The sequence below is a fragment of the Mesoplodon densirostris genome, chromosome 5, assembly GCF_025265405.1.
Source record: "Mesoplodon densirostris isolate mMesDen1 chromosome 5, mMesDen1 primary haplotype, whole genome shotgun sequence".
NCBI lineage: Eukaryota > Metazoa > Chordata > Mammalia > Artiodactyla > Ziphiidae > Mesoplodon > Mesoplodon densirostris.
The window spans coordinates 150384651-150408197 of NC_082665.1; the positions used below are offsets into that span (position 1 = coordinate 150384651).

Genomic DNA, 23547 nt, shown 5'->3' on the forward strand with positions numbered 1-23547 from the left:
CCCGCACACCACAATGAAGAGTAGCCCCCGTGCACTGCAACTAAAGCCCACATGCAGCAATGAAGACCCAACGCAGCAAAAAAAAAAAAAAAAAAAAAGAGTAAATAGTTTACCATGCAAGGAAGGAAGAAGGACATTCTAGGAAGAGCAAGTCACAGAGGAGTGAGTAAGCAAGCGTTGGTTGTTTTGGAATGGCCAGGTGAGAATGGAGTGTGGAGTTTGTGGAGAAAGCTCAATGTTACAAAATTTTGGGGGGAGGCTGGGTGTGGGCTAGATTCTGAAAGGCCACATATGTCATTCCAAAGACTTTGTGTTTTAGGGACTTCCTTGGTGGTCCAGCGGTTAATACTCTGTGCTCCCAGTGCAGGGGGCCTGGGTTCCATCCCTGGTCAGGGAACTAGATCCCGCATGCCACAACTTCAAAAAAAAAAAAAGATCCCACATGCTGCAGTGAAGATCCTGCACGCAGCAACTAAGACCTGGCGCAGCCAAATGAATAACTAAATAACTAAATAAATATTTAAAACAAAAAAACAAACGAAAGAATTTGAGTTCTAAAGGCTGCTTGAAGGTTGAAGGTATTTTTTGTTTTTTGGTTTGTTTGGACAGTTTTTAGTTGTACCTTTAGGAAGGGTTTTGAAAAGAAGAAAGATCATCAGACTTGAGAATATTTAAATATGTTAAGTCGGTAAGTTTGAAATTATGAAAATATACGGGGAAGTGGAAATATGCAAGCTTTCATTGGATTTTATTTTGAAACTTTTATAGAAAATTTCAATATACAAGATAGAACTCTAATATATTGATAATACCTACCACCTAAACAGTTAATGGTATTCAAATGCAAGACTTCTGATACACTGTAGATCTTGCCATAAAATCTTAGCATCATCAAATTTTAGAGCTAGAAAGAACTTAGATATTTAGTCACTTTATAGCTTTAAGGAATGGAGGGCTAGTCTTTTTTTTTTTTTTTGCGGTATGCGGGCCTCTCACTGTTGTGGCCTATCTCGTTGGGGAGCACAGGCTCCGGACGTGCAGGCTCAGCGGCCATGGCTCATGGGCCCAGCCGCTCCGCGGCACGTGGGATCTTCCTGGACCAGGGCACGAACCCATGTCCCCTGCATCGGCAGGTGGACTCTCAACCACTGCGCCACAAGGGAAGCCCAAGGGCTAGTCATTTAAAAAGGTACATCATCATTATTACATTTTTTTTTTTACTCATATTCATCAGATTTGGACAGTTAAAATTACTAATTGTAGTGGATGCTATGTATACACTACCCAAATCCCCATTTCAGAACTGAAGGACTTCATCTTCTTAGTTGGTGGGAGTGTTGCTGGGGTTGTCAGACTTCCCTGGGAATTGCTGTTGGCTGAAGAGAGCCACTCACCCAAGCTCACATCCCCTTCCTTGGAGTAGCCTGCATTCAAAGACTAGTCCGTTAAAGACCTGGCTCCCGTGTCCCACCATAGGACAACCTTGAAGAGCCGTCCCAGCTTCAGAGCTCCCTGTGGGGTCATCTGAGGCCTTCGTTGTGATACATCCCAGCCTAATTGGTTCGTCTGCCCCTTTCTTCCTCACCTGATAAACTTTCAGCACGCTGACCTCTCTCCCAAGAGTTTCACTGCCTAGGAACCTGACTTCCAACAATGATGAACTTTAAAACGTCTTTGATTTTTAACAGATTTGTAAAGTTTAAAGCAGCGGTCTCCAACCCTTTTGGCACCAGGGACTGGCTTCATGGAGGACAATTTTTCCACGGTTGGGGGCAGGGGGGAATGGTTCAGATGGTGATGTGAGTGATGGGGAGTGATGGGGAGCGGCAGATGAAGCTTCGCTCGCTCGCTGATCACCTCTTGCTGTGTGGCCAGGTTCCTAGCAGGCTGCGAACCCCTGCTTTAAAGGATTTAACATCTACCAGTTTTTCATGTTTATGAGAAATATTCAGGTAAATGTTGAAAGAATCACGTAATAATATAATGAAAGAAAATGATCAATTTGTATAGTGCCAAACATACAGAAAAAAATTCTTATTAGAACATGTTTTGGAATGGAACAAAAAGGAACCTTCTCAAACATGTTGAACAAAGATCTTGGCATTTAATTGACCTCTCCCCCCCAATCATTCATTACTAGTGTTTCTGCAGTCTCATTTTATCATTTTATTTTGTAAGTTAAAGGCCACCCCCTGCCCGCCCCCCTTTGAGATCAGGTTCACACGTTTTTATTGATTTTTTTGTTTGTTTTTTGGCCTTGCCATGTGGCATCTTAGTTTCCTGACCAGGAATTGAACCCATGCCCCCTGCAGTGGAAGCATGGAGTCTTAACCACTGGACCACCAGGGAAGTCCCTTTATTGACTTTTCTTGAGAAAATTTAAAATCTGGACAAAGATTTTTTTTCTTTTTTGGTCATACTGTAGAAAATGGAACCATATGAAGTATATTTGAAACAAATTGAGTCAGATTGAGTCAATAAAAAAAAAAGTCTTGCCCTTATGGTGCAGGAGAGATTTGCACAGCAGAAGAATCCAAGACTGCGTTTCTGAACAAAATATTTAAAGTTTTTATGTCTGCAACATTTGAGAGTGCCTTTCCAAGACCAAGTGTGCCACTTGTCATCATTCAGTGAAATGTTTTGTCATTGCTTAAGTTACTGTCCTCTCTTGGATTCATGAGTTTCACAGCAATGTGATTTGGCTGGCAACAAAATTCTTTTTGCTGCTAATAAAGCTTTTTTTTCCCCCCTCCCTCTTCTTTTTCTGTATTTCTTTCTGTCTGTGTGACTGTCTGTATTTAGGTGGTCAATACACTTATTTAGGCCATTTGGAAAGGAATGGCTGATGAAAAGTACGTTATCTTATTCAGTAGTGATTGCTGAGGAAATCGGCTTTAGAATCAGTAACATAAGTGAACCTAGAAACTTCTTATTTAAGAATTCTACTTTTTGAGTATTTTAAGATAAACAGTTAGTACTATTTTTTTTAAAGTTCCTTTAGTAATGATTTTAAGAAAATCTCATTGAGGGCTTCCCTGGTGGTGCAGTGGTTGAGAGTCCGCCTGCCGATGCAGGGGACACGGGTTCGTGCCCAGGTCCGGGAAGATCCCATATGCCGCGGAGCGGCTGGGCCCGTGAGCCATGGCTGCTGAGCCTGCGAGTCTAGAGCCTGTGCTCCGCAACGGGAGAGGCCACAACAGTGAGAGGCCCACGTACCGAAAAAAAAAAAAGAAAAAAAAGAAAATCTCATTGAATATAATTATTCTATTTTAGCAAGTGAAATTTTTCATTTTTATTCTTTTCCTCCTTTTGCCTTAGAGCTTTAATATAAGTATCTGGTAACCTTTAATTTTGCTAATCAGTTTTGATGTGGGTCCATTTGTTGGGAAGCAATTTTTTTTTTTTTTTTTTGCAGTACGCGGGCCTCTGACTGCTGCGGCCTCTCCCGTTGCGGAGCACAGGCTCCGGACGCGCAGGCTCAGCGGCCATGGCTCACGGGCCCAGCCGCTCCGCGGCATGTGGGATCCTCCCGGACCGGGGCACGAACCCGTGTCCCCTGCATCGGCAGGCGGACTCTCAACCACTGCGCCACCAGGGAAGCCCTGGGAAGCAAATTTAAGCTGTGATGGAAAGCATATTTTATTGAGTTAGTATGTAGAAATGTATCTTTTATGATATCCCTTCTGTTTCATGTTGCTTACATTATCAGTAAAAGCAGAAAACCGCTTTCTATCTTTTGTAGGATACCACGTATTTCACAGTTGTGGAGTTCTATACTGATTTTTTCCCCTCTTTCCAGATACTTTCCCACATATACCATATATCTAAGTATCATAAGATTTATTTCTTTTTGTGAATTCCTTGACTGTTTAATACTCTTGGTTTCCAAGAATGCTTCTTGGAGAAATGGTATGATGGTTTTAATTATTAACCGTGACCTGCCTGTGTGCATTTTTTGCTTTCTGATAGTGGCGTCAGGATTTGTTTATCTGAGACTTGGATAATTTTCCCTGATACTGAAGTGTCATCTCATCAACAACAAATAAGGCTTATATAAAATTACTCGCATTATCTGAGGTTTTTGATTAGGCATTCCTTGTTGCTGTAATAGAAGCATTACCAGGAGAAGGAATTCTGGACAAGGAGTGGTGGTAAATACAGAATGTTTTGATTCTGATAAGTGCTCTTTTTGTGCCTGTTAGAATTATATAATGCTTTTTTTGGTCAAATGACAAAATTAAGCCATTGAGATAGTTTAATTCCTTAAACCATTTTCCACCTTTTTCAGTTTCCATTTTACTGAAATTATATTTTCATTGGGATCATTTCTTTTCCATGTAAGCTTTAGAATGAGGAATTGATTTTGTAGTCTCTCTATTGTTGTTCACATCTAATTTTTCCCTGTCAGATTTTAACCTATTGTAGCTTTTGTAGGTTTTATTTTATGATCATTATTATTGCCAGGTCCAGTGTTCACAAGATCGTTTTTTAGTCATTCACTAAGTTTTGCTGAGCATTTTAGCCATTATTGGTTTTATTTTTTCTTGTGTCCTCTCTCCGCACTTCTTAAACTTAATTTCCCCCAGTCATCTGGTCAGGATATTAGTGGAGTTAAACACCATCACTGTAAAAAGGAGAATAAAAGATCTTGTTTCAGAAGCAGTTAAGGCATAATTTACTTGGTAGTCTGCATGTCAGCATAACATTTATAGTATGGTCCACTTTTACCAGTGGTATTCTGAAGTGAATGAATTACCAGTGGCTTTGTTCGAAGTTGGAATCAGTTATGTATTTATAAGAGTTTGCCAAGACTAATCATATCTTTGTTTGCTTATACTAAGGAGTTGTGCCTATCCCTTGTATGGCGAAAGGGGCAAGCTGATTTGAGACCTACTTATAGTTTGCTTATTTATTTTGGTGCTGCGGGTTTCTCTTTCAAACTTAGGCTGCTTTGTAATTCTTGATGCTGTCAGTGATTCTTCTCAGGGGTAAGGATAAAGTGCGTGGCAACCAGTCCAAATGCTACCTTTGGTCTATTAATACTGTAAAGTAGTGATTTGAATGTCTATGTTAAATCTGTTTAATAGAAGGAACGTTTTATGGCTAAAAAGTATGTTTACTGAGAAGAATATAACTTTTGAAATGTTTTTTTTGATGCCAGAATTAAAGCCCTTTTCTAGGGCTTTAAGATTTTTTCCCCTTAAGTTAAACCTAAATTTGGTTTAAAATTTATTTAAATAATTGATTTTGTTAGGTGTGATAATGGCATTGCGATTACATAAGAAAATGTACTTTGTAGTGATATATACTGTTGTACTTAGAGGTTTGCTGGGATTTGCTTTGAAATAGTTAAGAACAAAAGATGGATGGATGAAGCAGATGTGGCGTAATCTAGATAATTATTGAATCTGGTATACGTAGGTATATGAAGATTAATTATACTACTTTCTGACTTGGTGAAACTACTATAATAAAAAGTTTCACCAAGTTAAGAGCATTAAAAAAATCTGATATTAAATATTTTAGCAAATTTCTTGCCAATAGTTATGTATTCCCAGAAATTCCCAGAATGACTGTTGTGGTAATCTAAAACGAAATTTTAGTCTCAAATTATAATTGGGTGATTTGGGGATGGGAAAAGTGAAGGAGAGGGAGAATAAAAAAGGAATTAGTAACTTCTGTTAAAGTGAAGAGTAAAAATGAAATTTAGTCTTTAGTATTTTTAGGGTCAGTATAGCATCATTTAGTATTATTTAAACAGGGCACATAAGATCAAATTCATTTAGTTACAAGACAACTTGTATTAATATTATGTAAAGGAAGATAATTCCTGTGATATATTGCAGATTAAAGATTCAAGGCAGTAGAGTGGGAAAACTTTTTGTCATGAACTATAAAGTTTTAAGATCTGGAGATGTGTTTTGAGCAAGTCTTTTTGTACTTGAGTGTGAAACTATAGAGAACATGATGTAAGCTAAAGCAAATTAAACCTTTCCCCAAATACTACCCAGTTTTTGTAGTACAGTCTGCCAGTAAGTGATGCACTTCCACTTGACTAAGATTGCCCGTCCATTTTACTTTATAGTATAAGATGTATATTTACAATTTTAAAAGTGTTATCTGACATTTCTTAATTTTGCAGGGAGGAGTTTCCTTAGGGACATGTAGTAACTATATGGCTAACACGTTTACCCCAGCTCAAAGAAGCCTCTGAACTTTTTCTTTGTTCTGTATCACTGGAGCTGCCTTTGTCGTGAGGTGTAAAGAGAACCCTCTGGGAAGCTTTTGAGGGTTAGGATACTTAGCTGAGTGCATAAAACAAGTTTGCCTATAGGCATTTTTAATGATAGATTAAAATTTCAAATATTTGTGTTGAGGAATGGTTGGGCAATCCAGTAGGTAATATGAGGCCACATAGTGGAAGTTCTTAGGAACTCAGTGGTGGTGGAATTATGAATCAATAAGTGATAGTTTTTGTGTTTTCTAGCCTATTTTCAGTTCTTAGTATTAGGCATAATCTAAAATCTCATAGAAGAGTACAAATATGTGGAGGGTGTAAGTCCTTTAAAGGTGTTTGGTACCTCCCGGGAGGTTTTGATTGACATGACTGGTGAAAAGAACATCAGTGATGGAATGAAGGCCAGAAGAGGTAATCCTTACTTATCGCTTAGCTTGTACAGTTTGCAAATCATTAGGGCTTATAAAATGATGACATTCACATTATGTCATTCTTCATTTATTAGTTACATTATTCCCATAAAGAGAAACTTCTCATCTGTGATTTGGTTATTTGGGGGTTTACCTTATATATAGGTAAGGTAAATCAGAATAAACACTTGCTTCTTGCTCTTTATTTACCAGTTTTCAAACCAATGAGCTGGTTCACTAGCATCTGATTTTCTTTCCTTTTTTAAAATGAACTTTAGAGATTTGAACATTTTAGATGTGCTTTATATTACATTGCATTTATGCATGCTCAGATTTTCTCATCTTTGGTCACTGGAAACCTCTTAGGTTTGCTCCTGAGTCCCTTTAATGTTATCCGGATCTTTGATAGTTTCCTTGCTTTCCGGCATAAGAAGGTAATCAAAACTCATCTCGTCTAACTTATGCCACAGATCTAGAATCAGCCATTTGTCCAAGAACCTCTGATTCCTTTGAACAAGAAATTGTTTTTCAACATGGTCATCTGAGTTCATTGCCACTGGGGTTGGTCCCTGTTTCCACGCCTTTTCAGTGTATAGTGAGTGCTCGGAAATATGTACTTTTAAGATGAAAACATGAGTTCATACTGATAAATCCAATTGAAATTCAGGACTACAGGATTTTTTACTTTTCACATCTTATGACTTCCTTTCTCCTACTAAAAAAAAAAATCTAGATTCTCAAGGACATCAGCATTTACTTTATCCTACAATTAGACACTAACACTTTATAATAACTATCAACACTACCACCAAAAAATGTAATTTTTGAAAACAAAACAAGGATGTAAGGTTAGAGTTGATTTTCTGTTTTAAAGTCATTTGAAGTAGTTAACTGAATAGTTATACCATCAATTTGATAAGAAATTACAGTTTTGGTACATTTTACTTTTGATTTGTAGGAATTTCCTTTAAATTTTTTAGTTTTGTTGTATAATTATGTAAAATATTTACATGGTTTAAAAGTTAAATGCTACCAAACAGATTAAACCCAGAATAGTGTAGTGTTGTCCCTTTTCACTTTGTTCAGTCTCTCCTTCCCAGTAGATAACTTATTTCTTTTTAACCTTACGGTTTATCCTTTTAAGCATGTACGCATCTCTCTGTATGTATTAATATCCCCTACAGCCTTCCTTAGATTAAGTCAAGGGTACTTTAAGGGATTCCTGTATTGGGTAGAGAGAAGGTTGGGCTCTGTAACTACTGGGGCCTTGTCTGAAGGCGTTTTTATTTATTTATTTTTAGAGTTGTACAAGCATCACCACGATATGATGTTAGAACATTTTAATCACCCCCAAAAGTTCCATTGTGCCCATATACAATTAACCCCTGCTCCTGCCCCCAGACCTAGGCAATCACTATTTCTGCTTTTCTGTCATTTTTAGACATTTTATATAAATGGGATAATACAATAAGGTACTCTTGCATCTGGCTTTTAACTTAACACAGTGTTTCTGCACTTCATCATGATTTGGCATGTACCAATAGTTCTTTTAATTGCTGAGCAGTATTCTTTTGTATGAATATACTACGTTTTGTTTATTCACTAGTTGATGAACATTTGGATTGTTTTTGTCTGTTATGAATAATGCTGCTATGCATATTCATAAATATCTCTTTATATGGGTGTATATTTTCATTTGTCTTCGAGTAGGCTCCTAGGAGTACAGTTGCTGGTTTGCATGGTAAATATATGTTTAACTTTTTTTAAAGATACATTTATTTATTTTTGGCTGCACTGGGTCTTCGTTGCTGCGCACGGACTTTCTCTGGTTGTGGCGAGCGGGGGCTACTCTTCGTTGCGATGCATGGGCTTCTCATTGCGGTGGCTTCTCTTGTTGTGGAGCACGGGCTCTAGGCATGCAGGCTTCAGTAGTTGTGGCACCCAGGCTCAGTTGTGGCTTCAGTAGTTGTGGCTCACGGGCTTAGTTGCTCTGCGGCATGTGGTATCTTCCCGGACCAGGTCTCAAACCAGTGTCTCCTGCATTGGTAGGTGGATTCTGAACCACTGCGCCACCAGGGAAGCCCTGTTTAACTTTTAAAGAAACTACCAAACTGTTTCCCAGTGTGATTTTCCATTTTCTATTCTCACCAGTAATATAGAAGGGTTCTGATTTCTCCACATTTTTGCCAACTCTTGGTATTATCCCTCATTTTGAGTTTACCCGTACTAGTAGGTGTGTAGCAGTATGCCATAGTTTCACTTTCCTTAATAACTAATTATACTGGCATATTTTCATGTGCTTATTATATATTTTCTTCTGTGGAATGTTTATTCAAATCTTGTTCAATTTTTAAATTGAGGTGTCTTTTTATTGATTTGCATAAAGTGTTTTTAATGTATCATGTTGTAAGCCCTTTATCAGATATACAGTTTGCAAATATTTTTTCTCAGTCTATGGATTATCTTCTCATTTTCTTAATGGTGACTTTTGAAGCAGAAGTTTTTTATTTTGTGAATATCCATTTTACAATTTTCTTCCCCTTTTGTGCATTTGATGACGCATCTAATACTGCCCAGCCCAAAGTCATGGTTTTTTCCTGCATTTTGCTTTGCTTCTGAATTTTAGCTCTTAGATCTATGTGTGTATGATCTACTTTGAGTTAATATTTGTGTATATTGTATATGTTTATTTTTTGGCATTGGGATATCAAAGTGTCTCACACAGTGTGTTGAAAATACTCTCTTTTCCCCTATTGAATTATTTGGACATTCTTGTCAAATAGATCAGTTGACCATAAATGTAAATTTCTTTCTGGACTCTCTATTCTGTTCCATTGATTTATGTACCTGTTCTTTTGCCATTACCATACTGTCTTGATTACTATGGTTATGGAAGATTGTAAAGTTAGTAGTAAGTCCTCCAACTTCTTTGTTCTTTTTCAACATTGTTTTGGCTGTCCCCGGTCCTCTGTGATTCCATATGAATTTTGGAATCATTCTGTTAATTTCTTAAAAAAGAAAAAGCCACCTGGGATTCTCAAAGGGATTATATTGAATTTATAGATCAACTTAGGGGAAAATCGCCATCTTGTGTGAGGCCTCTCTGTCTAACCTGAGCTTGTGTAACCTTAGGGTAGTAAGAGCTGAGGTGTTTGTCCTCCCCAACTGGCCAGCTTCTGACAAGTCACTTGCAGTGATAATGCCTCCATGTTTATGCATTGTCTTCTGTACTAAATGGAATGAGTCCCCTTCCATCACAGCAGCTTCCGGTTCTCACAGGGTAACACTGACAGAGCTGGGTGGTAGGGGAGAACCTGGGGAGCCCCGGAGCAGAACGCCACAGATTCCCATTGTTCTTACCTGAAATCCAGCAGGTTTTCAAACATAAGTGCTTCTCAGATGGTTTTATGGCTTTGGTTGTGAAAATGACTCTCTTTGTCAAAAATTTTCAGGTTTATAGTTGCTTTTAAGGGAGAGGGTTTGCTGATTTCACTAGCTATACCAGAAGTACTTTCTGTCCCAGTCTTAAATTATGTAATGTATATGAGAAAACAGGTGCTGCTTTGAGTTAATTACTATTTGTCCTGAATTGGGAACTAATGAGCAGTTGCTTCTTTGGGGAGCTAGTTGTTTTCCCCTTTTTGATTCATATGTATAGATCATTTATAGTTCAGGAGTTATATCAAGTTGGGGGATCACTTTCACTTTTATATTATATTGCTATACTTTGGATACTCGTGGGTCATGACCACGGATATTGTGTATTCTGTCAGAAGAATTTGAGCCCACTATTATACTGTTTTTTTTTTAACTACATTTAAACATTTTTTTCATTGTCATTGTATTTTGATTTTCTATAAAAGAATTTAGTAATATTTCCTTTTTTAAATAAATGAATATAGTTCTTTTCCATCATAACTATATTTTGGGCTTCTCTTAGTTTATGATTGGTATATACAATGAAATGGTTTGAAATTGTACTTTTTTCTGTGAAGATGCCATTGTACTGAATGATTAATGCCCTCAAAGGATGTTTAATGGGGGCAGGGACTAACACTCTTTTGTTCTTTTTCCCATGTCTAACACAAAATAAACAGTATGATTGTGCTCAGTATGTTGTGGCATTACCAACAGTTGGGTTAGGTTGAGGTCCCAAGGGTTTTAAGCCTAGTTTGTACTTTTAGTGACTGATCACCACCTCTTTTTAGCCTTTGGAGAAGAGAATAAGAAAGTGGACCAGAACATACTGATTTGGGGGAGAAACGCAGACTGAGGAAGATTCTGTTTGAGATAAAGGAATGGGGAATATGGCATGGAAGTGAAGTGAGCTATTGAGTGTTTTTCTGTTTCCTGTAAGATACATGTTTTGTTATCTGGTCTGGTGAGTTTAATCCATCTTAACTTTAATAGATTAATCTCAACTTCAGTATATGAAATTATAAATTTATCTTACTAAAATCTTTGCTTTCCTCCTTTTTCCCTCTTAGGACATTTGCTACAAGATCCTATTGCACCCACCAACTCCACCTGCCAACACTATGTCTGCAAAAGTTGTAAAGGCAAGAAAATGATGATGAAGCCTTCATGTAGCTGGTGCAAAGACTATGAGCAGTTTGAGGAAAACAAGCAGTTAAGCATCCTAGTGAACTGCTACAAAAAACTCTGTGAATATATAACACAGACTACATTGGCACGGGATATAATAGAAGCAGTCGACTGTTCTTCTGATATTTTGGCTTTGCTTAATGATGGATCATTGTTTTGTGAGGAGACGGAAAAACCCTCAGATTCATCCTTTACTTTGTGTTTGACACATTCCCCTTTACCTTCGACCTCAGAATCCACAACTGATCCTCAAGCTAGTTTATCTCCAGTATCTGAAAGCACCCTCAGCATTGCTATTGGCAGTTCTGTTATCAATGGTTTGCCTACTTATAATGGGCTTTCAATAGATAGATTTGGTATAAATATTCCTTCACCTGAACATTCAAATACAATTGATGTATGTAACACTGTTGACATAAAAACTGAGGATCTGTCTGACAGTTTGCCACCTGTGTGTGACACGGTAGCCACTGACTTATGCTCCACAGGCATTGATATTTGCAGTTTCAGTGAAGATATAAAACCTGGTGACTCTCTGTTACTGAGTGTTGAGGAAGTACTCCGCAGCTTAGAAACTGTTTCAAACACAGAAGTCTGTTGCCCTAATTTGCAGCCCAACTTGGAAGCCACTGTATCCAATGGACCTTTCCTGCAGCTTTCTTCCCAGTCTCTTAGCCATAATGTTTTTATGTCCACCAGTCCTGCACTTCATGGGTTATCATGTACAGCAGCAACTCCGAAGGTAGCAAAATTGAATAGAAAACGATCCAGATCAGAAAGCGACAGTGAGAAAGTTCAGCCACTTCCAATTTCTACCATTATCCGAGGCCCAACACTGGGGGCATCTGCTCCTGTGACAGTGAAACGGGAGAGCAAAATTTCTCTTCAACCTATAGCAACTGTTCCCAATGGAGGCACAACACCCAAAATCAGCAAAACTGTACTTTTATCTGCTAAAAGCATGAAAAAGAGTCATGAACATGGATCCAAGAAATCTCACTCTAAAACCAAGCCAGGTATTCTTAAAAAAGACAAAACAGTAAAGGAAAAGATTCCTAGTCATCATTTTATGCCAGGAAGTCCTACCAAGACTGTGTATAAAAAACCCCAGGAAAAGAAAGGGTGTAAATGTGGGCGTGCTACTCAAAATCCAAGTGTTCTTACATGCCGCGGCCAACGCTGCCCTTGCTACTCTAACCGCAAAGCCTGCTTAGATTGTATATGTCGTGGCTGCCAAAACTCCTATATGGCCAATGGGGAGAAGAAGCTGGAGGCATTTGCTGTGCCAGAAAAGGCCTTGGAGCAGACCAGGCTCACTTTGGGCATTAACGTGACTAGCATTGCTGTGCGCAATGCTAGTACCAGCACCAGTGTAATTAATGTCACAGGGTCCCCAGTAACAACGTTTTTAGCTGCCAGTACACACGATGATAAAAGTTTGGATGAAGCTATAGACATGAGATTCGACTGTTAAATCAGTGGGTCTTTAAACCTACCTCTGGTAGGGAAATAGCTACAGTTTTACGGCAGCTATGGTTTTGTTGGTTTAACTTGCCGGAGCTCCTGCATATAGATCACTTGTATCAAGTGTTTTCATTGCTAAGTTATATGTGTTAGTGTCGGGGAAATAGTTTGCAGATAATGGAGGAGTAACCCTACAACTATATGTCCTTAGTTCTTACAGAACCTCATAGTTTAAGAACAAATGCTGATGCAACTGATTTATACAAAATGAACTTTGGCAAGGAAAATAACATTAACCTCACTGTTCATGGTCATGCTTTGTGCATAATCAAAGTTTATGATTAAATGTAAGGAAGTGGTATCTAGTCAGTCCATAAAGATTGTGCTCATATTTTGTGAAAAAGTAGCCATTAGTTTGTTCAGGAGACTCAGTGCTACCTTCAGATGCCATTGATGTTTCTCCTGTTGAAAAGCTGATGTGTCCAGCTCAACCTTTGTGCTGACATAATACCATTTCTGATCATGAAAATTGGCTACTGGTGTATGTAGCAGTTCTTAAATCAGCAGTATTATGAAAGAAAATTTGCCCCTCATTAGAATGTTGAAGAAATCTGTCTTTTAAAAGTGAAAAAACTGAAATTCTGTCAGGCTGCAGATGTTTAGCTGTTTATGCCACAAAACTCTTCTGAGTTGATCCCCATTTTTAGTTAAGTCTGACTCATTTCTAGGGAAAAAACCAAATCCTTCCTTCACTTTGAGCAGTGTTCTTCTAATCAGATAAATGAAGTGGAGAAGAACAGTTCTCTTCTGAAGGTAATTGAATTTAGACTATGATATGTGACAGAATTTTTAAAAAAATTATTTAAATGTTTTATTTAGAAATTGGGATTTATTTAAAATAATTTTGGAATAATGCTCCAAAAGTTACTCAGATTTATGCATTATACCTATTGCCATTGGCCACTTCAAAGTGATTTTCGTTTCCTCTGTTTGCCACAGACTTTATTTTGAATATGCTTTTTTTCTTTCTTTCCTTTTTTTTTTTTTTAGGGTGCTATTCGTTGTGGAGACTTCTTTATAGAGGCCTAATAAAAATGCCTTTTTATGAAGCCTGTGCATTTAGGTGGGTTTGAAGCTAGGAGGATATTCTTTAGAATACTCTTTTGCATGTAAAGCACAAACTATGTTTCAGTTTAAATGCACTTCTTCCCTGTAATTTTTATGGGGGAGGTAAGTGAGTCACAACATTCTGTTGAAGGGAAATCTAGTCAGTTGCTTGAAAGAGCACAGCCCAAATAAAACAAGGACTGACTAGGTTGTAAAGAAATGACCTTATGATTTAAAAGAAGAGTTGCTGCTTTGACAGTGCTTATTTAAGGAAAAATACTGCTGGAAAATTTTCAGTTTCTACTACGTTCACCATCTCTCCTGAGATCTGACATATGTTGAAGTTATGTTTTGATTTGGCACACAGCATGTTCAATGATGGTTACTCACCTAGTACAAGACATGGAGAAGAAACCTTTGGACACAGAGCAGATGACACCTTCTGTTTTGTAGTGTATCTTGGTGTCATTTTCTGTGAATGTGGTCAGGTAGAGTTGTTTTTGTTGTTGTTGGGTTTTTTTTTTTTTTTTTTTTTTTTTGTCTCTTTTGGTGGGTGGGGGTGGGCTAAAGCCATAGGAAGAAAAATGTGATGTATGTGTCCAGTATGTACTATTTTGTTTTTGTTTTGCGAGAAGAGTTGAACTATTTTTGATAACAAGAGTAAATGGTGGAAAATGCTTCTTAGTTGTCTTGTCTTTATTTGCTTTCCAAGTTTCGGAATTTTATTTAATTCCTCTAAGTGTTAGCAGTGTCTTATGAAACATGTATTTGCCTAAAGTTTGTAACAATTTTGTGTTGGACGCAGATGCCCTGCTATATAAACTTGTAAATCTGTTCTTTATTCACTAATGATCACTGCAAAAATGACTAGAAATGAGATTGTACACATGGATGATTAGGATAAATTTTGCAAATCTCCCAAATTTTCCTAATAATATGATTTTAAAGTTCCTTGAGTACTTTATTGCTTCCCAAGTTTGATAATCTTAGTTTTGTGTTTTTTGATGCATGGGAGGTTCTCAATATAGACAAAGCGAAAATCATTAATTAGTATGTGAGGGCCTTGATTGTTATGTAATATTGCCAATGATAAATTCAGGTTTTTTTTTAGCACAAGTTTCTCTTTTTTATGCTGGTATTATCACTGCCACACTTTTGGAAACCTGTATTACACCTTAAATCTATCAATAAATGTTAGTTTTCTAATTCTATGTTGTAGAATACTGAGGAGTTTGGGATAGCACGCTCTGAATGGCCTGTATTATATGCATTTGGGGAAGAGTATTAATTACAGTGCCTTGATTTTTGCGTTTTCTTTATACCGTGAGTAATTTTAGGAATGCTGACCAATGGCTAACAAGGGATGATTGAGAAATTATTACTGAAGTAACTGGATTTACTTCAACAGGATTTGAAACCACCAAAACAATAACAGCATTTAATATGACTCATCTTCACTTGTTCTTTTGAGTCCTTGTAATTACCATAAATGATCCAATGATCTTTCACCTTAGGTGACAGAAGTTTTAGAGCTGACAGTTTTAGAGCTAATCTTTTTGATTAGTTTCCATAGGTCTACATCTCTAAGCAAAGGTGTAATACAGTTCTAGGATAAAGAATTCCTTCACTGTGTTCTTAGTTTTTTTAAAATAACTCGGTGACCTTGCTGAAGAAAAGTAAAAGTTTAACAACCGATGAAAAGTAAAATTTCTTTTCCCATATCATAGGCAACAAATATAAAATGCTTTAGAAAATACTAAGTTCAGAGTATAGAATGGGAACCTAATGTGTGGATGGTATTTTAATTTTTCTCCCTCATTTAAAAAAAATTAAGTTTTAGGTATCCAAATAACAATTACACATTCTTTTAAAAGAATATACTATATATAAGGCTAAAGTCTCCTTTGATCCCTGTGAACTTCTCACTTCCAAACCCAAATTCCTATCCCCAGAGGAAATCACTTTTCATTATGAGGTGTTATCCTTCCAGATCTTTATAAAGTTTTCCCAGAGGTTCAAAGAGTTATTCTCTTTGAAACTCAAGTTTGTTTATAATGCTACTCTGTCAAACATAAAAATGAATTGCAAGTGTGATTAAAACCAAAAGTGTGTAGTGATTATCTTAGTTCATATTTGACAACTTTATTTAGTTTTGCAAAAAGGGAAAAACAAAAACAAAAGTTACATCATGCAGGCTTCTCCACCCAAACACACCGTAACATTTCCAAAAGTTGAGCAAATGACTTCTCTCATTTGATCAATCTAGAGTTTTATAAACACTTTGAACAGTACACAATGACATAGATAAGATGCAGGGAAAATATACAGAATTTCATTAGTTTGATTACCTTGGCAATTAATGCTATGCTATGAAACTCATTTTTCATTGACTAGCATTAAGATCACACCCTCAATTTAACTTTTATCAAGAGTCTTGGATATTGTAATAACTTGAAATTTCCAGTTGGGCAGTAGTGATTATATTCTGCATGATCTTTACCAGAAAGTCAAATATATACTATCTTAGTTCCTCAGAATTCACATTTCTTACATTCAATACTAAGAAAGGAGTACAGTGAAACACATTCTTACGTCTGAAAATGTGATACTTTGGGTAACCTAAATTAAAAGCACTATCTTGAGTGATATTGTTAGCTGTACTTTTATAATAACTGTAGACTTTTGAAACCAATTATTGACCAAAGTGAAAGCAAGAGGACTTCAGTAAGTAGAAACAAGGTCAAGTACAGCCATGTAGTAAAAAAAACCAAAATCAAATGTATATTGGAAAACTGAATTTTTGCTGAGTCTTAGAAATAGTTTAGATCATATGGCTAATAAAACCTTTAAACCATATCTGGCTTCTAAAAAAAATTACCTTTTTAGCATTTTTATCTGAAAATTTAAAGTAGCTTTTCTTCCCTGGTAAAGGTTGGATGGGATAGACGGTAAATTTCATGTACCACATAAACACTTTTAATCCTAATAATTTACCAGTGTGTTTAGATTATTTTATGTAGTGTTTCTGAAAAATTTAGTCACTTTTAAGATTTTATTCTTTGTGAACTGTTAGAAACTAAGTTTTAATACTTTCTGTAATAGTTAAGTGGAAGGTCAGTTCTGATCATGAAGGTAAAATAACAGGAAACTGGGAGGATACTGACAGGAAGGATTGCTAACTCTATTAATAACTATACTAGTTGATGGTGCATTTCCTAAATTCTCCTTTTCTCCACTTTTTGCCTACCACAGCCCAAGGTTTGATTATTTCAAAGTCTGGCTGTCACACCAGCAAGGGAACCAATGTGGGGTGGAAAGGAAGCTATTCTGACATTTAGGACTTGAGCTTAAAACAAAAATTCCAGGGGAAAACTTGATGACTTTGACAAAAGTGGATATTAAAAAGTTTCTTGGGGCTTTCTTTTATAGTGTCAGAAATTTCCATCCTTTTTAATAATTTTCAGTTTTATCTTCAACAGTATTGTGGGGCTTGGCTGCATTGTGGCTTGCTGAAAAATGTATTCTGTGATGACCACATCTACTACTATAGTAAACATGAAGTTGCTTTCCTTTATGGGTGGCATCACTGTTTTCTTCCATTTTTGTGATAAATACTGAAGTGGATGCAATATTTGAAATAGTTTCTTTTCAACATGAAGTTAAGGAATAATGTTTAGATTGAGGCCTTTACTGTTGGCCTCGTCTAATATTTAGTGATGAATATGTCTAGTAAGAATTTTCGTATATAATTATTTAAGTCTTCAAGTAGGTCTTCTGATATGAAGTATAGATGGGACATCAACTAATTTTTAGATTAATCACTCAATAATTCTCTACAAATGTTAGATGAGTTAAAAGGAAACTTCCCCCCCGCCAAGTATGAGTCATATTCTGTACTTGGCTTCAGTTAACAAGTTTTTCTTCAGATTTTATATAAGATCCACAGTCAGGATGGGGAGGGATTATTTAGAGCTTGCCAGCAAGGTTGGAAGGCCCAGTGGTTACAATACCTGAGGATGTAAAGTGACTAGCAGTTTGGCAGGTCATTGTGAAATTAGATTAAGTTCAAGATCTTTGAACTCCAGTACACATACAATTAAAAGAAGTCTCTGAGATGTTTTGGCAGTGCTTTTATTACCAGGGCTAATTCAGTTCTGGAGGCCCTGACTGCTTTTTCAAGTTCCAGAATTTTTTGACTCAAGTTTTCTGCAAGTGAAGGTTTCTTCTGGGCTCCATAGGAGCCCTGATGGGCCTCAGGGATGCTGGACAACAGAGGCAACTCCTGCTTTTGTGCAGAGAACTGTGCTTGGCACTGTCCCCAAGAGATCCTTGGTACATTCAGGGGTGAAGAGTGCTGATTCACAGACGTTGGAAGGTGACGTATATCTTACTTGCTTCTGAGGAAAAGCTCTGTAAGAGGTTTGAGGCACATTGGAGGAGTCTCCCAAACTGAGTATGTGTATCCAGAGCTATTGCTCAAAAACGTTAAAAAATTCCTAGTGCTGCAGATAATGCACTTGCAGAAATCAAAGCCTTTAAAAAGCAATATGCAAACTACAGCATCTCTTCACAAGAAAAAAACATTTAAAATCCATATCTCCCTTTCATGTAGACATTGGCAGCTATTCTTCATCCACTGACTGAAGCTTTCCACATTTCTCTGAAAGGCTCGAGGTCACTATTTTATTGCCTTTGTTTCCAATTTCAGAGGGAGAGGCAGGTTCCTCTGTTTCATAATCTTCAAAGGAGCTGAAAGAACAGCAAAAGTGAGTTACTGATTTTTTTAAAAGAAAGTTTTAATGTTTGGGTAGAAGTCAGTATAGCAAACTAGAGACAAGACCAGCTAGCAGAAATACCCCGAGTTGCTAAATGGTAGCTGTGAACAACTGAGCCACCCTGGAGGGGACAGTGCTGTGGAACAGAAAACACATTCTTGAAAACGGGCTGAATCAAGCTTTCCCTAGAGGCTTTGATGGGACTGAGAGCATTATGGATGAAGCTAGGTTAGGGAGGGTATGAGGTCTGGGAAGTATGAGTTTTACATGAATGCTTTCATTGAAGTGGCTTCCATGGAGAGTGGGGAGCTTTCTCTCAGATAGTTTTGTAGCTTCCATGGCTTCCAAGAAGTACGTTGAAGATGTATATCTATGTGTACATAGAGCAAACTAAAGTCCACTCGTGTTTCCCTCCATTTGCAGAACTCCACAGCATATTCCCTCTTTAGAGGTTACTTGTATTTCCTGAGTTCCATATCCTCCAGGCCACCCCTCCTGGTTATTCCAGGCAGGGATGACAAAATATTTTATCTCAGAATGATGGCTGCTTCATCTGTGCAGAAATTTCTGGATATATAGTCCTTTTATGAAAAAAGGTACCAAGACTGCCTAGTGATGAAAAATATGCTGAGGCAGGAATACCTAGTAGGTGGCACCTATTCAAAGAGAGTAGAGAATATTACATTTTTATTAAAAAGCTTATCTGATGTTTGGAAAACGTTGCCCTGAGTACCATTTATGATCCTGTCAGAAATTACTTAACAACTGTCATTTTGCAAAAATATTCCATACTTAATTTCTGTTTCCACTCCTCCCCCATCTCCTTGAGGCATCAATAGTTATACGCCAGTTATGGCGTATGTTGAATAAGGAGGCAAAAAGGAGAGTAAGTTTGCTTTAATGGAACTGAAGCAGGGTTGACGGTAGAGGCTCCATTTCTGGGCGGAAAAACTCTCAAAGAAAAGTTAATTCTAGAAATGCAGTGTCAGACACTGGCTGCTTATTTCCTGTCAGAATGGAAGGCATTTTCTTCCTCTTGGTAACCTAACTTGCTGTCTGTGAGCTCTCAATGCAGATCTGGGAATGAGTTACAGAGTTAAGTCTGAACTGAGACTCATTCACAGTAACTATTTGAGCTCCTGTTGTAAGCATGAGCCAAATGCTAGGGATACAATGGTGAAAAAGACCGACCAGCCCCTTCCTCACAAAGCCTGTAGCCTAATGGAGGCCATCTGGAATAGTGGCTAAGTGGTTTAGCCTTAGAGCATGGAGAGCACGGACTTTGGAAGTTGAGTTCTAATCTCAGGTCACTTAATATGACTTTGGACATGTAACTTAACCCCCCTGCATCAGCCTCCTCGACTAATAGCAGTTCCTACCCCTTATAAGGGTTGAAAAGAGATTAGGTGAGAGGGCCTACGCATCATAAACTCTTGGAAAATATCACATGTTATTCTCGTGATGGAGAAGTGCTGGGGCTTACTGAAGCAGGATGGTGACACCTCATCCTATACTGGGGGGCAGGGTCATAATTTTTTGTGTAATTTGTGAATAAAAAATCTTTTACAAAAGAGTATGTATTTTTCCCCACTGTAGCCTCATACAGAAATGGGATTTCCAGCAATGGATTTGATCCAATCTAGTACCTAAAAGTATTCCAATGCTTTGTGGGTTGGATGTAGTAGAATGTCATCTGCATTTCTTTTGTACTTTCAAGGCACCAAGAGCAGCAATATACACAGAGACTTCGGAGGAATCTTAAGTTTGAGGGAGCTCATTCAGAACCTCTTGTCAGTGTCCTTTTGTCAGTGTCCTGGTGAGTCCTTTTACCCTAACTCAGTAGTTCTCAGCTGGCGGTGCTTCCCCCCACTCCGGGGGACTTCTGGCCGTGTCTGGAGCCATATTTGATTGTCCCAACTGGGTAGGTCCTATTGGCATCTAGTGGATAGAGTCCAGGGGTGTTGCTAAACATCTTACAATGTGCCAGAAAGTGCCTCACAACAATTACCCAGCTTAAAATATCAGTGCTGTTGTTGAGAAACCCTGCTCTAACTCTGGCCCCATTAGGGTTAGTGCATCCCAGCGTTCTGGACTAAGCTCCTCTCATTTTGTACTTCCCTGAGCAATCAGTCTTTCTCATGGCTTTATCCACCACTTGTTCACCTGTGGTTTCTAAATGTACATGTCTAGCCTCAGCCTCTTTCTAAGTTGGAGACTGCCACGTATCCAACTGTCTATTATGTGGCTCTTCTCATATGGCAGCGTGTACAAACCTGGATTGGTCCTTCCCATACCCCTGGTTCTCCCTATTTTAGCAAATAGCACCATAATCTACCTACTCAAAGCCATAAACTTTGTTATTCCAAGCTCCTCTTCCCTCCTTTCCCCTTCCCTCTTCAAATCCAGCCACTTTCTCCTACCACTTTCAATACCACATGGATGCAGTCCTGCTGCTTCCTCTCCATTGCCGCTGATTTAGTTCAGGATGCTATACTTCCTTGCTTGGATTATTGCAATAGTTTTCTAACAGTTGGTCTTCCTGCCTTCACTCCTATCACATACCCTTTGCTTTTGCCATACCAGACTGTTGACAGTGTCAGAATAGGTCTTGGGACCTAATGCCACGGTGCAATACCTGTTTTTCAGTGGCCTGCAGTGCCCTTCCCCCTTTGGTTAACTTGTGCTCGTCTTTTAATCTGAGATGTCATTTAAAAGGTTCTTGATTCCCAGTGCCTGAGCTTCCACCGTCTCTTATTTAGATGTCTGTAATGGCTTATTTGTCTTCCTGCCTCTATTCTTGCCCCTCTACCAGTCTAGCAGAGTAATCTTCAAAAAACGCAAGTGGGGTTACATTACTACCTCGTTTAACTTTTTTCAGTATCTCCCCTAGGCCCTGCATGATCTGGCCCCTGCTCATCTTTCCAGCCACATTTCCCTCTGTTGCTCACCATACTCCAGCTACACTGGCCTTTTAAAATGTCCTCAACACAGTTTCCTGCCTCAGAGCCATTGCTTATGTTTCCCTCTGCCTAGAACATTTTTGCTCCCTGCTTTTTGCATAACTTTCCTTCTCAAATTTTAGGTTCTCATCACCTCCCTAGGAGATTCTTCTTCCCTCAGCATCCTAAGTTGCAAGCTTCTCTCCATTATCGGTTTACCCTGTTTCTTTCTTTCATAACTGTATAATTAAATAAATGTCATCCCTACTCAACTGTAAAGTGTCCATTTTATAACTCACTAATTTTCTTGGGCTATATAGTCTAGTGCCTGGTGCTAGGTGCTTAAAATGTACTGTTGAATGAAAAATGATGTCCTAGTGCTTTTGTGAAACTGTGTTGAGTTTTTGGGGAAGGCTGGAGTCAGTAAAATGGTGAGGGTGCAGAAGTCACCTTGAAGTCACTAAAGTCAGAACTGCAAGAGCCTTAATCTTTATCCTGCTTTCCAGGAATTCCTGAGGGAGAGAGAATGGTTACTGATTCCTTCTAAATGACCTCTTGCAGGTTTACTCGTAGGTCACTGGGATTCCTCTGGGCTCAAATGAAATTATTTTATGAGGTATTCTCTGTTAATTGGCCATTTTAAATGAGTAGAGTGGTCAGAGCATTAAAGCAGAACTCAGAGTTCACAAACAGTTCACTAAGAAGCCCTAGATATCAAATTGAGAACAAAGTCTTTAGCTTCGTAGTAACATAGTAGTAACTACTAGTAACTTCATAGTTAGCATAAGGGAAAATGATGGTTCATATACATTTGCAATTTGCAAAATATCAAATATATTTTTGCTAGCAGTATGATAGCCTTTAGAAACCTGTTTCCCTAAGTAAGTTTCCCCTTTCAGATGAGCAATTTCTGGGCAAAAGTATTAAGGCTAGTTCTGCAGATTCCTGGGATGGAAGTGTAATAGCTGGAATGAGCAGAAATAATGACTGGCACATATGTGGTCTGACAAAGAATTTGTATGCAGTTTCAGGGTGTTGTCTGGGAGTTGTGGTTTTATTCCACTTCTGGGATTCTGACTACAGGGGCAAAGGGATAGAATAGTTGATTCAGGGCTTGCCTGAGGAAATCTAAGATATATGCTGGCTATAGGTATAAAATAAACTGTTAAATAGTTCTCTAATTTGGAGTCCATAACACTTTAGAAATAGGAGTGGATGAATTTTACCTTTATACTTTTTTTTTTTTTTTTTTTTTTTTTGCGGTATGCGGGCCTCTCACTGTTGTGGCCTCCCCCGTTGCGGAGCACAGGCTCCGGACGCGCAGGCTCAGCGGCCATGGCTCACGGGCCCAGCCGCTCCGCGGCATATGGGATCCTCCCAGACCGGGGCACGAACCCGTATCCCCTGCATCGGCAGGCGGACTCTCAACCACCTGCGCCACCAGGGAGGCCCTACCTTTATACTTTTAAGAACAGATAACCTAAGCCATTTATATAAAATGGATTACCTGAAATATCAATACTTTAGAAGTTGGATATTTGGTTCAGAGAATTTCCTTATTGACCCATTCAGTAACTATTATAGAAAATATTTTGCTTCAACTTTTGTTAAAGTTTCCTAATATGTACCACCTCCTTTCCTGCCTCAGAAAGTTGATCCTACTTCATTTTTTCTTTCTTTATTTTTTTGGCTGCGTCAGGTCTTAGTTGCGGCACGTGGGGTCTTCGTGCGGGATCTTTCATTGAGGTGTGGGCTCTTCGTTGTGGCACCCGGGTTTTCTCTCTCTAGTTGTGGCATGTGGGCTCCAGGGCGCGTGGGCTCTGCAGTTTGTAGCACACGGGCTCTCTCGTTGAGGCGCATGAGCTCAGTAGTTGTGGCGCGTGGGATTAGTTGCCCCGCAGCATGTGGGATCTTAGTTCCCTGACCAGGGATCAAACCCGCGTCCCCTGCATTAGAAAGCGGATTCTTTACCACTGGACCACCAGGGAAGTCCTGATACTACTTCATTT

The 23547-nt window shown here is 38.4% G+C and overlaps 2 protein-coding genes across 5 annotated transcripts in view; one reads left to right on the forward strand and one right to left on the reverse strand.

Moving 5' to 3' along the window:
• Positions 1-14333, forward strand: part of MSL2 (MSL complex subunit 2) — a 38422-nt gene extending 24089 nt beyond the window's left edge. For both annotated transcript variants that reach the window (XM_060099642.1, XM_060099644.1), the window contains exon 2: positions 11136-14333. In XM_060099642.1, coding sequence (XP_059955625.1) covers positions 11136-12727 — 1592 coding nt within the window. In that variant the 3' untranslated portion in view covers positions 12728-14333. The remainder of the gene's footprint in view (positions 1-11135) is intronic.
• A 1622-nt stretch (positions 14334-15955) lies between these two features.
• The window catches only part of PPP2R3A (protein phosphatase 2 regulatory subunit B''alpha), a 220019-nt gene continuing 212427 nt past the window's right edge, over positions 15956-23547 (reverse strand). For all 3 annotated transcript variants that reach the window (XM_060099647.1, XM_060099646.1, XM_060099645.1), the window contains one exon: positions 15956-18573. In XM_060099647.1, the coding sequence (XP_059955630.1) occupies positions 18447-18573 (127 nt within the window). In that variant the 3' untranslated portion in view covers positions 15956-18446. The remainder of the gene's footprint in view (positions 18574-23547) is intronic.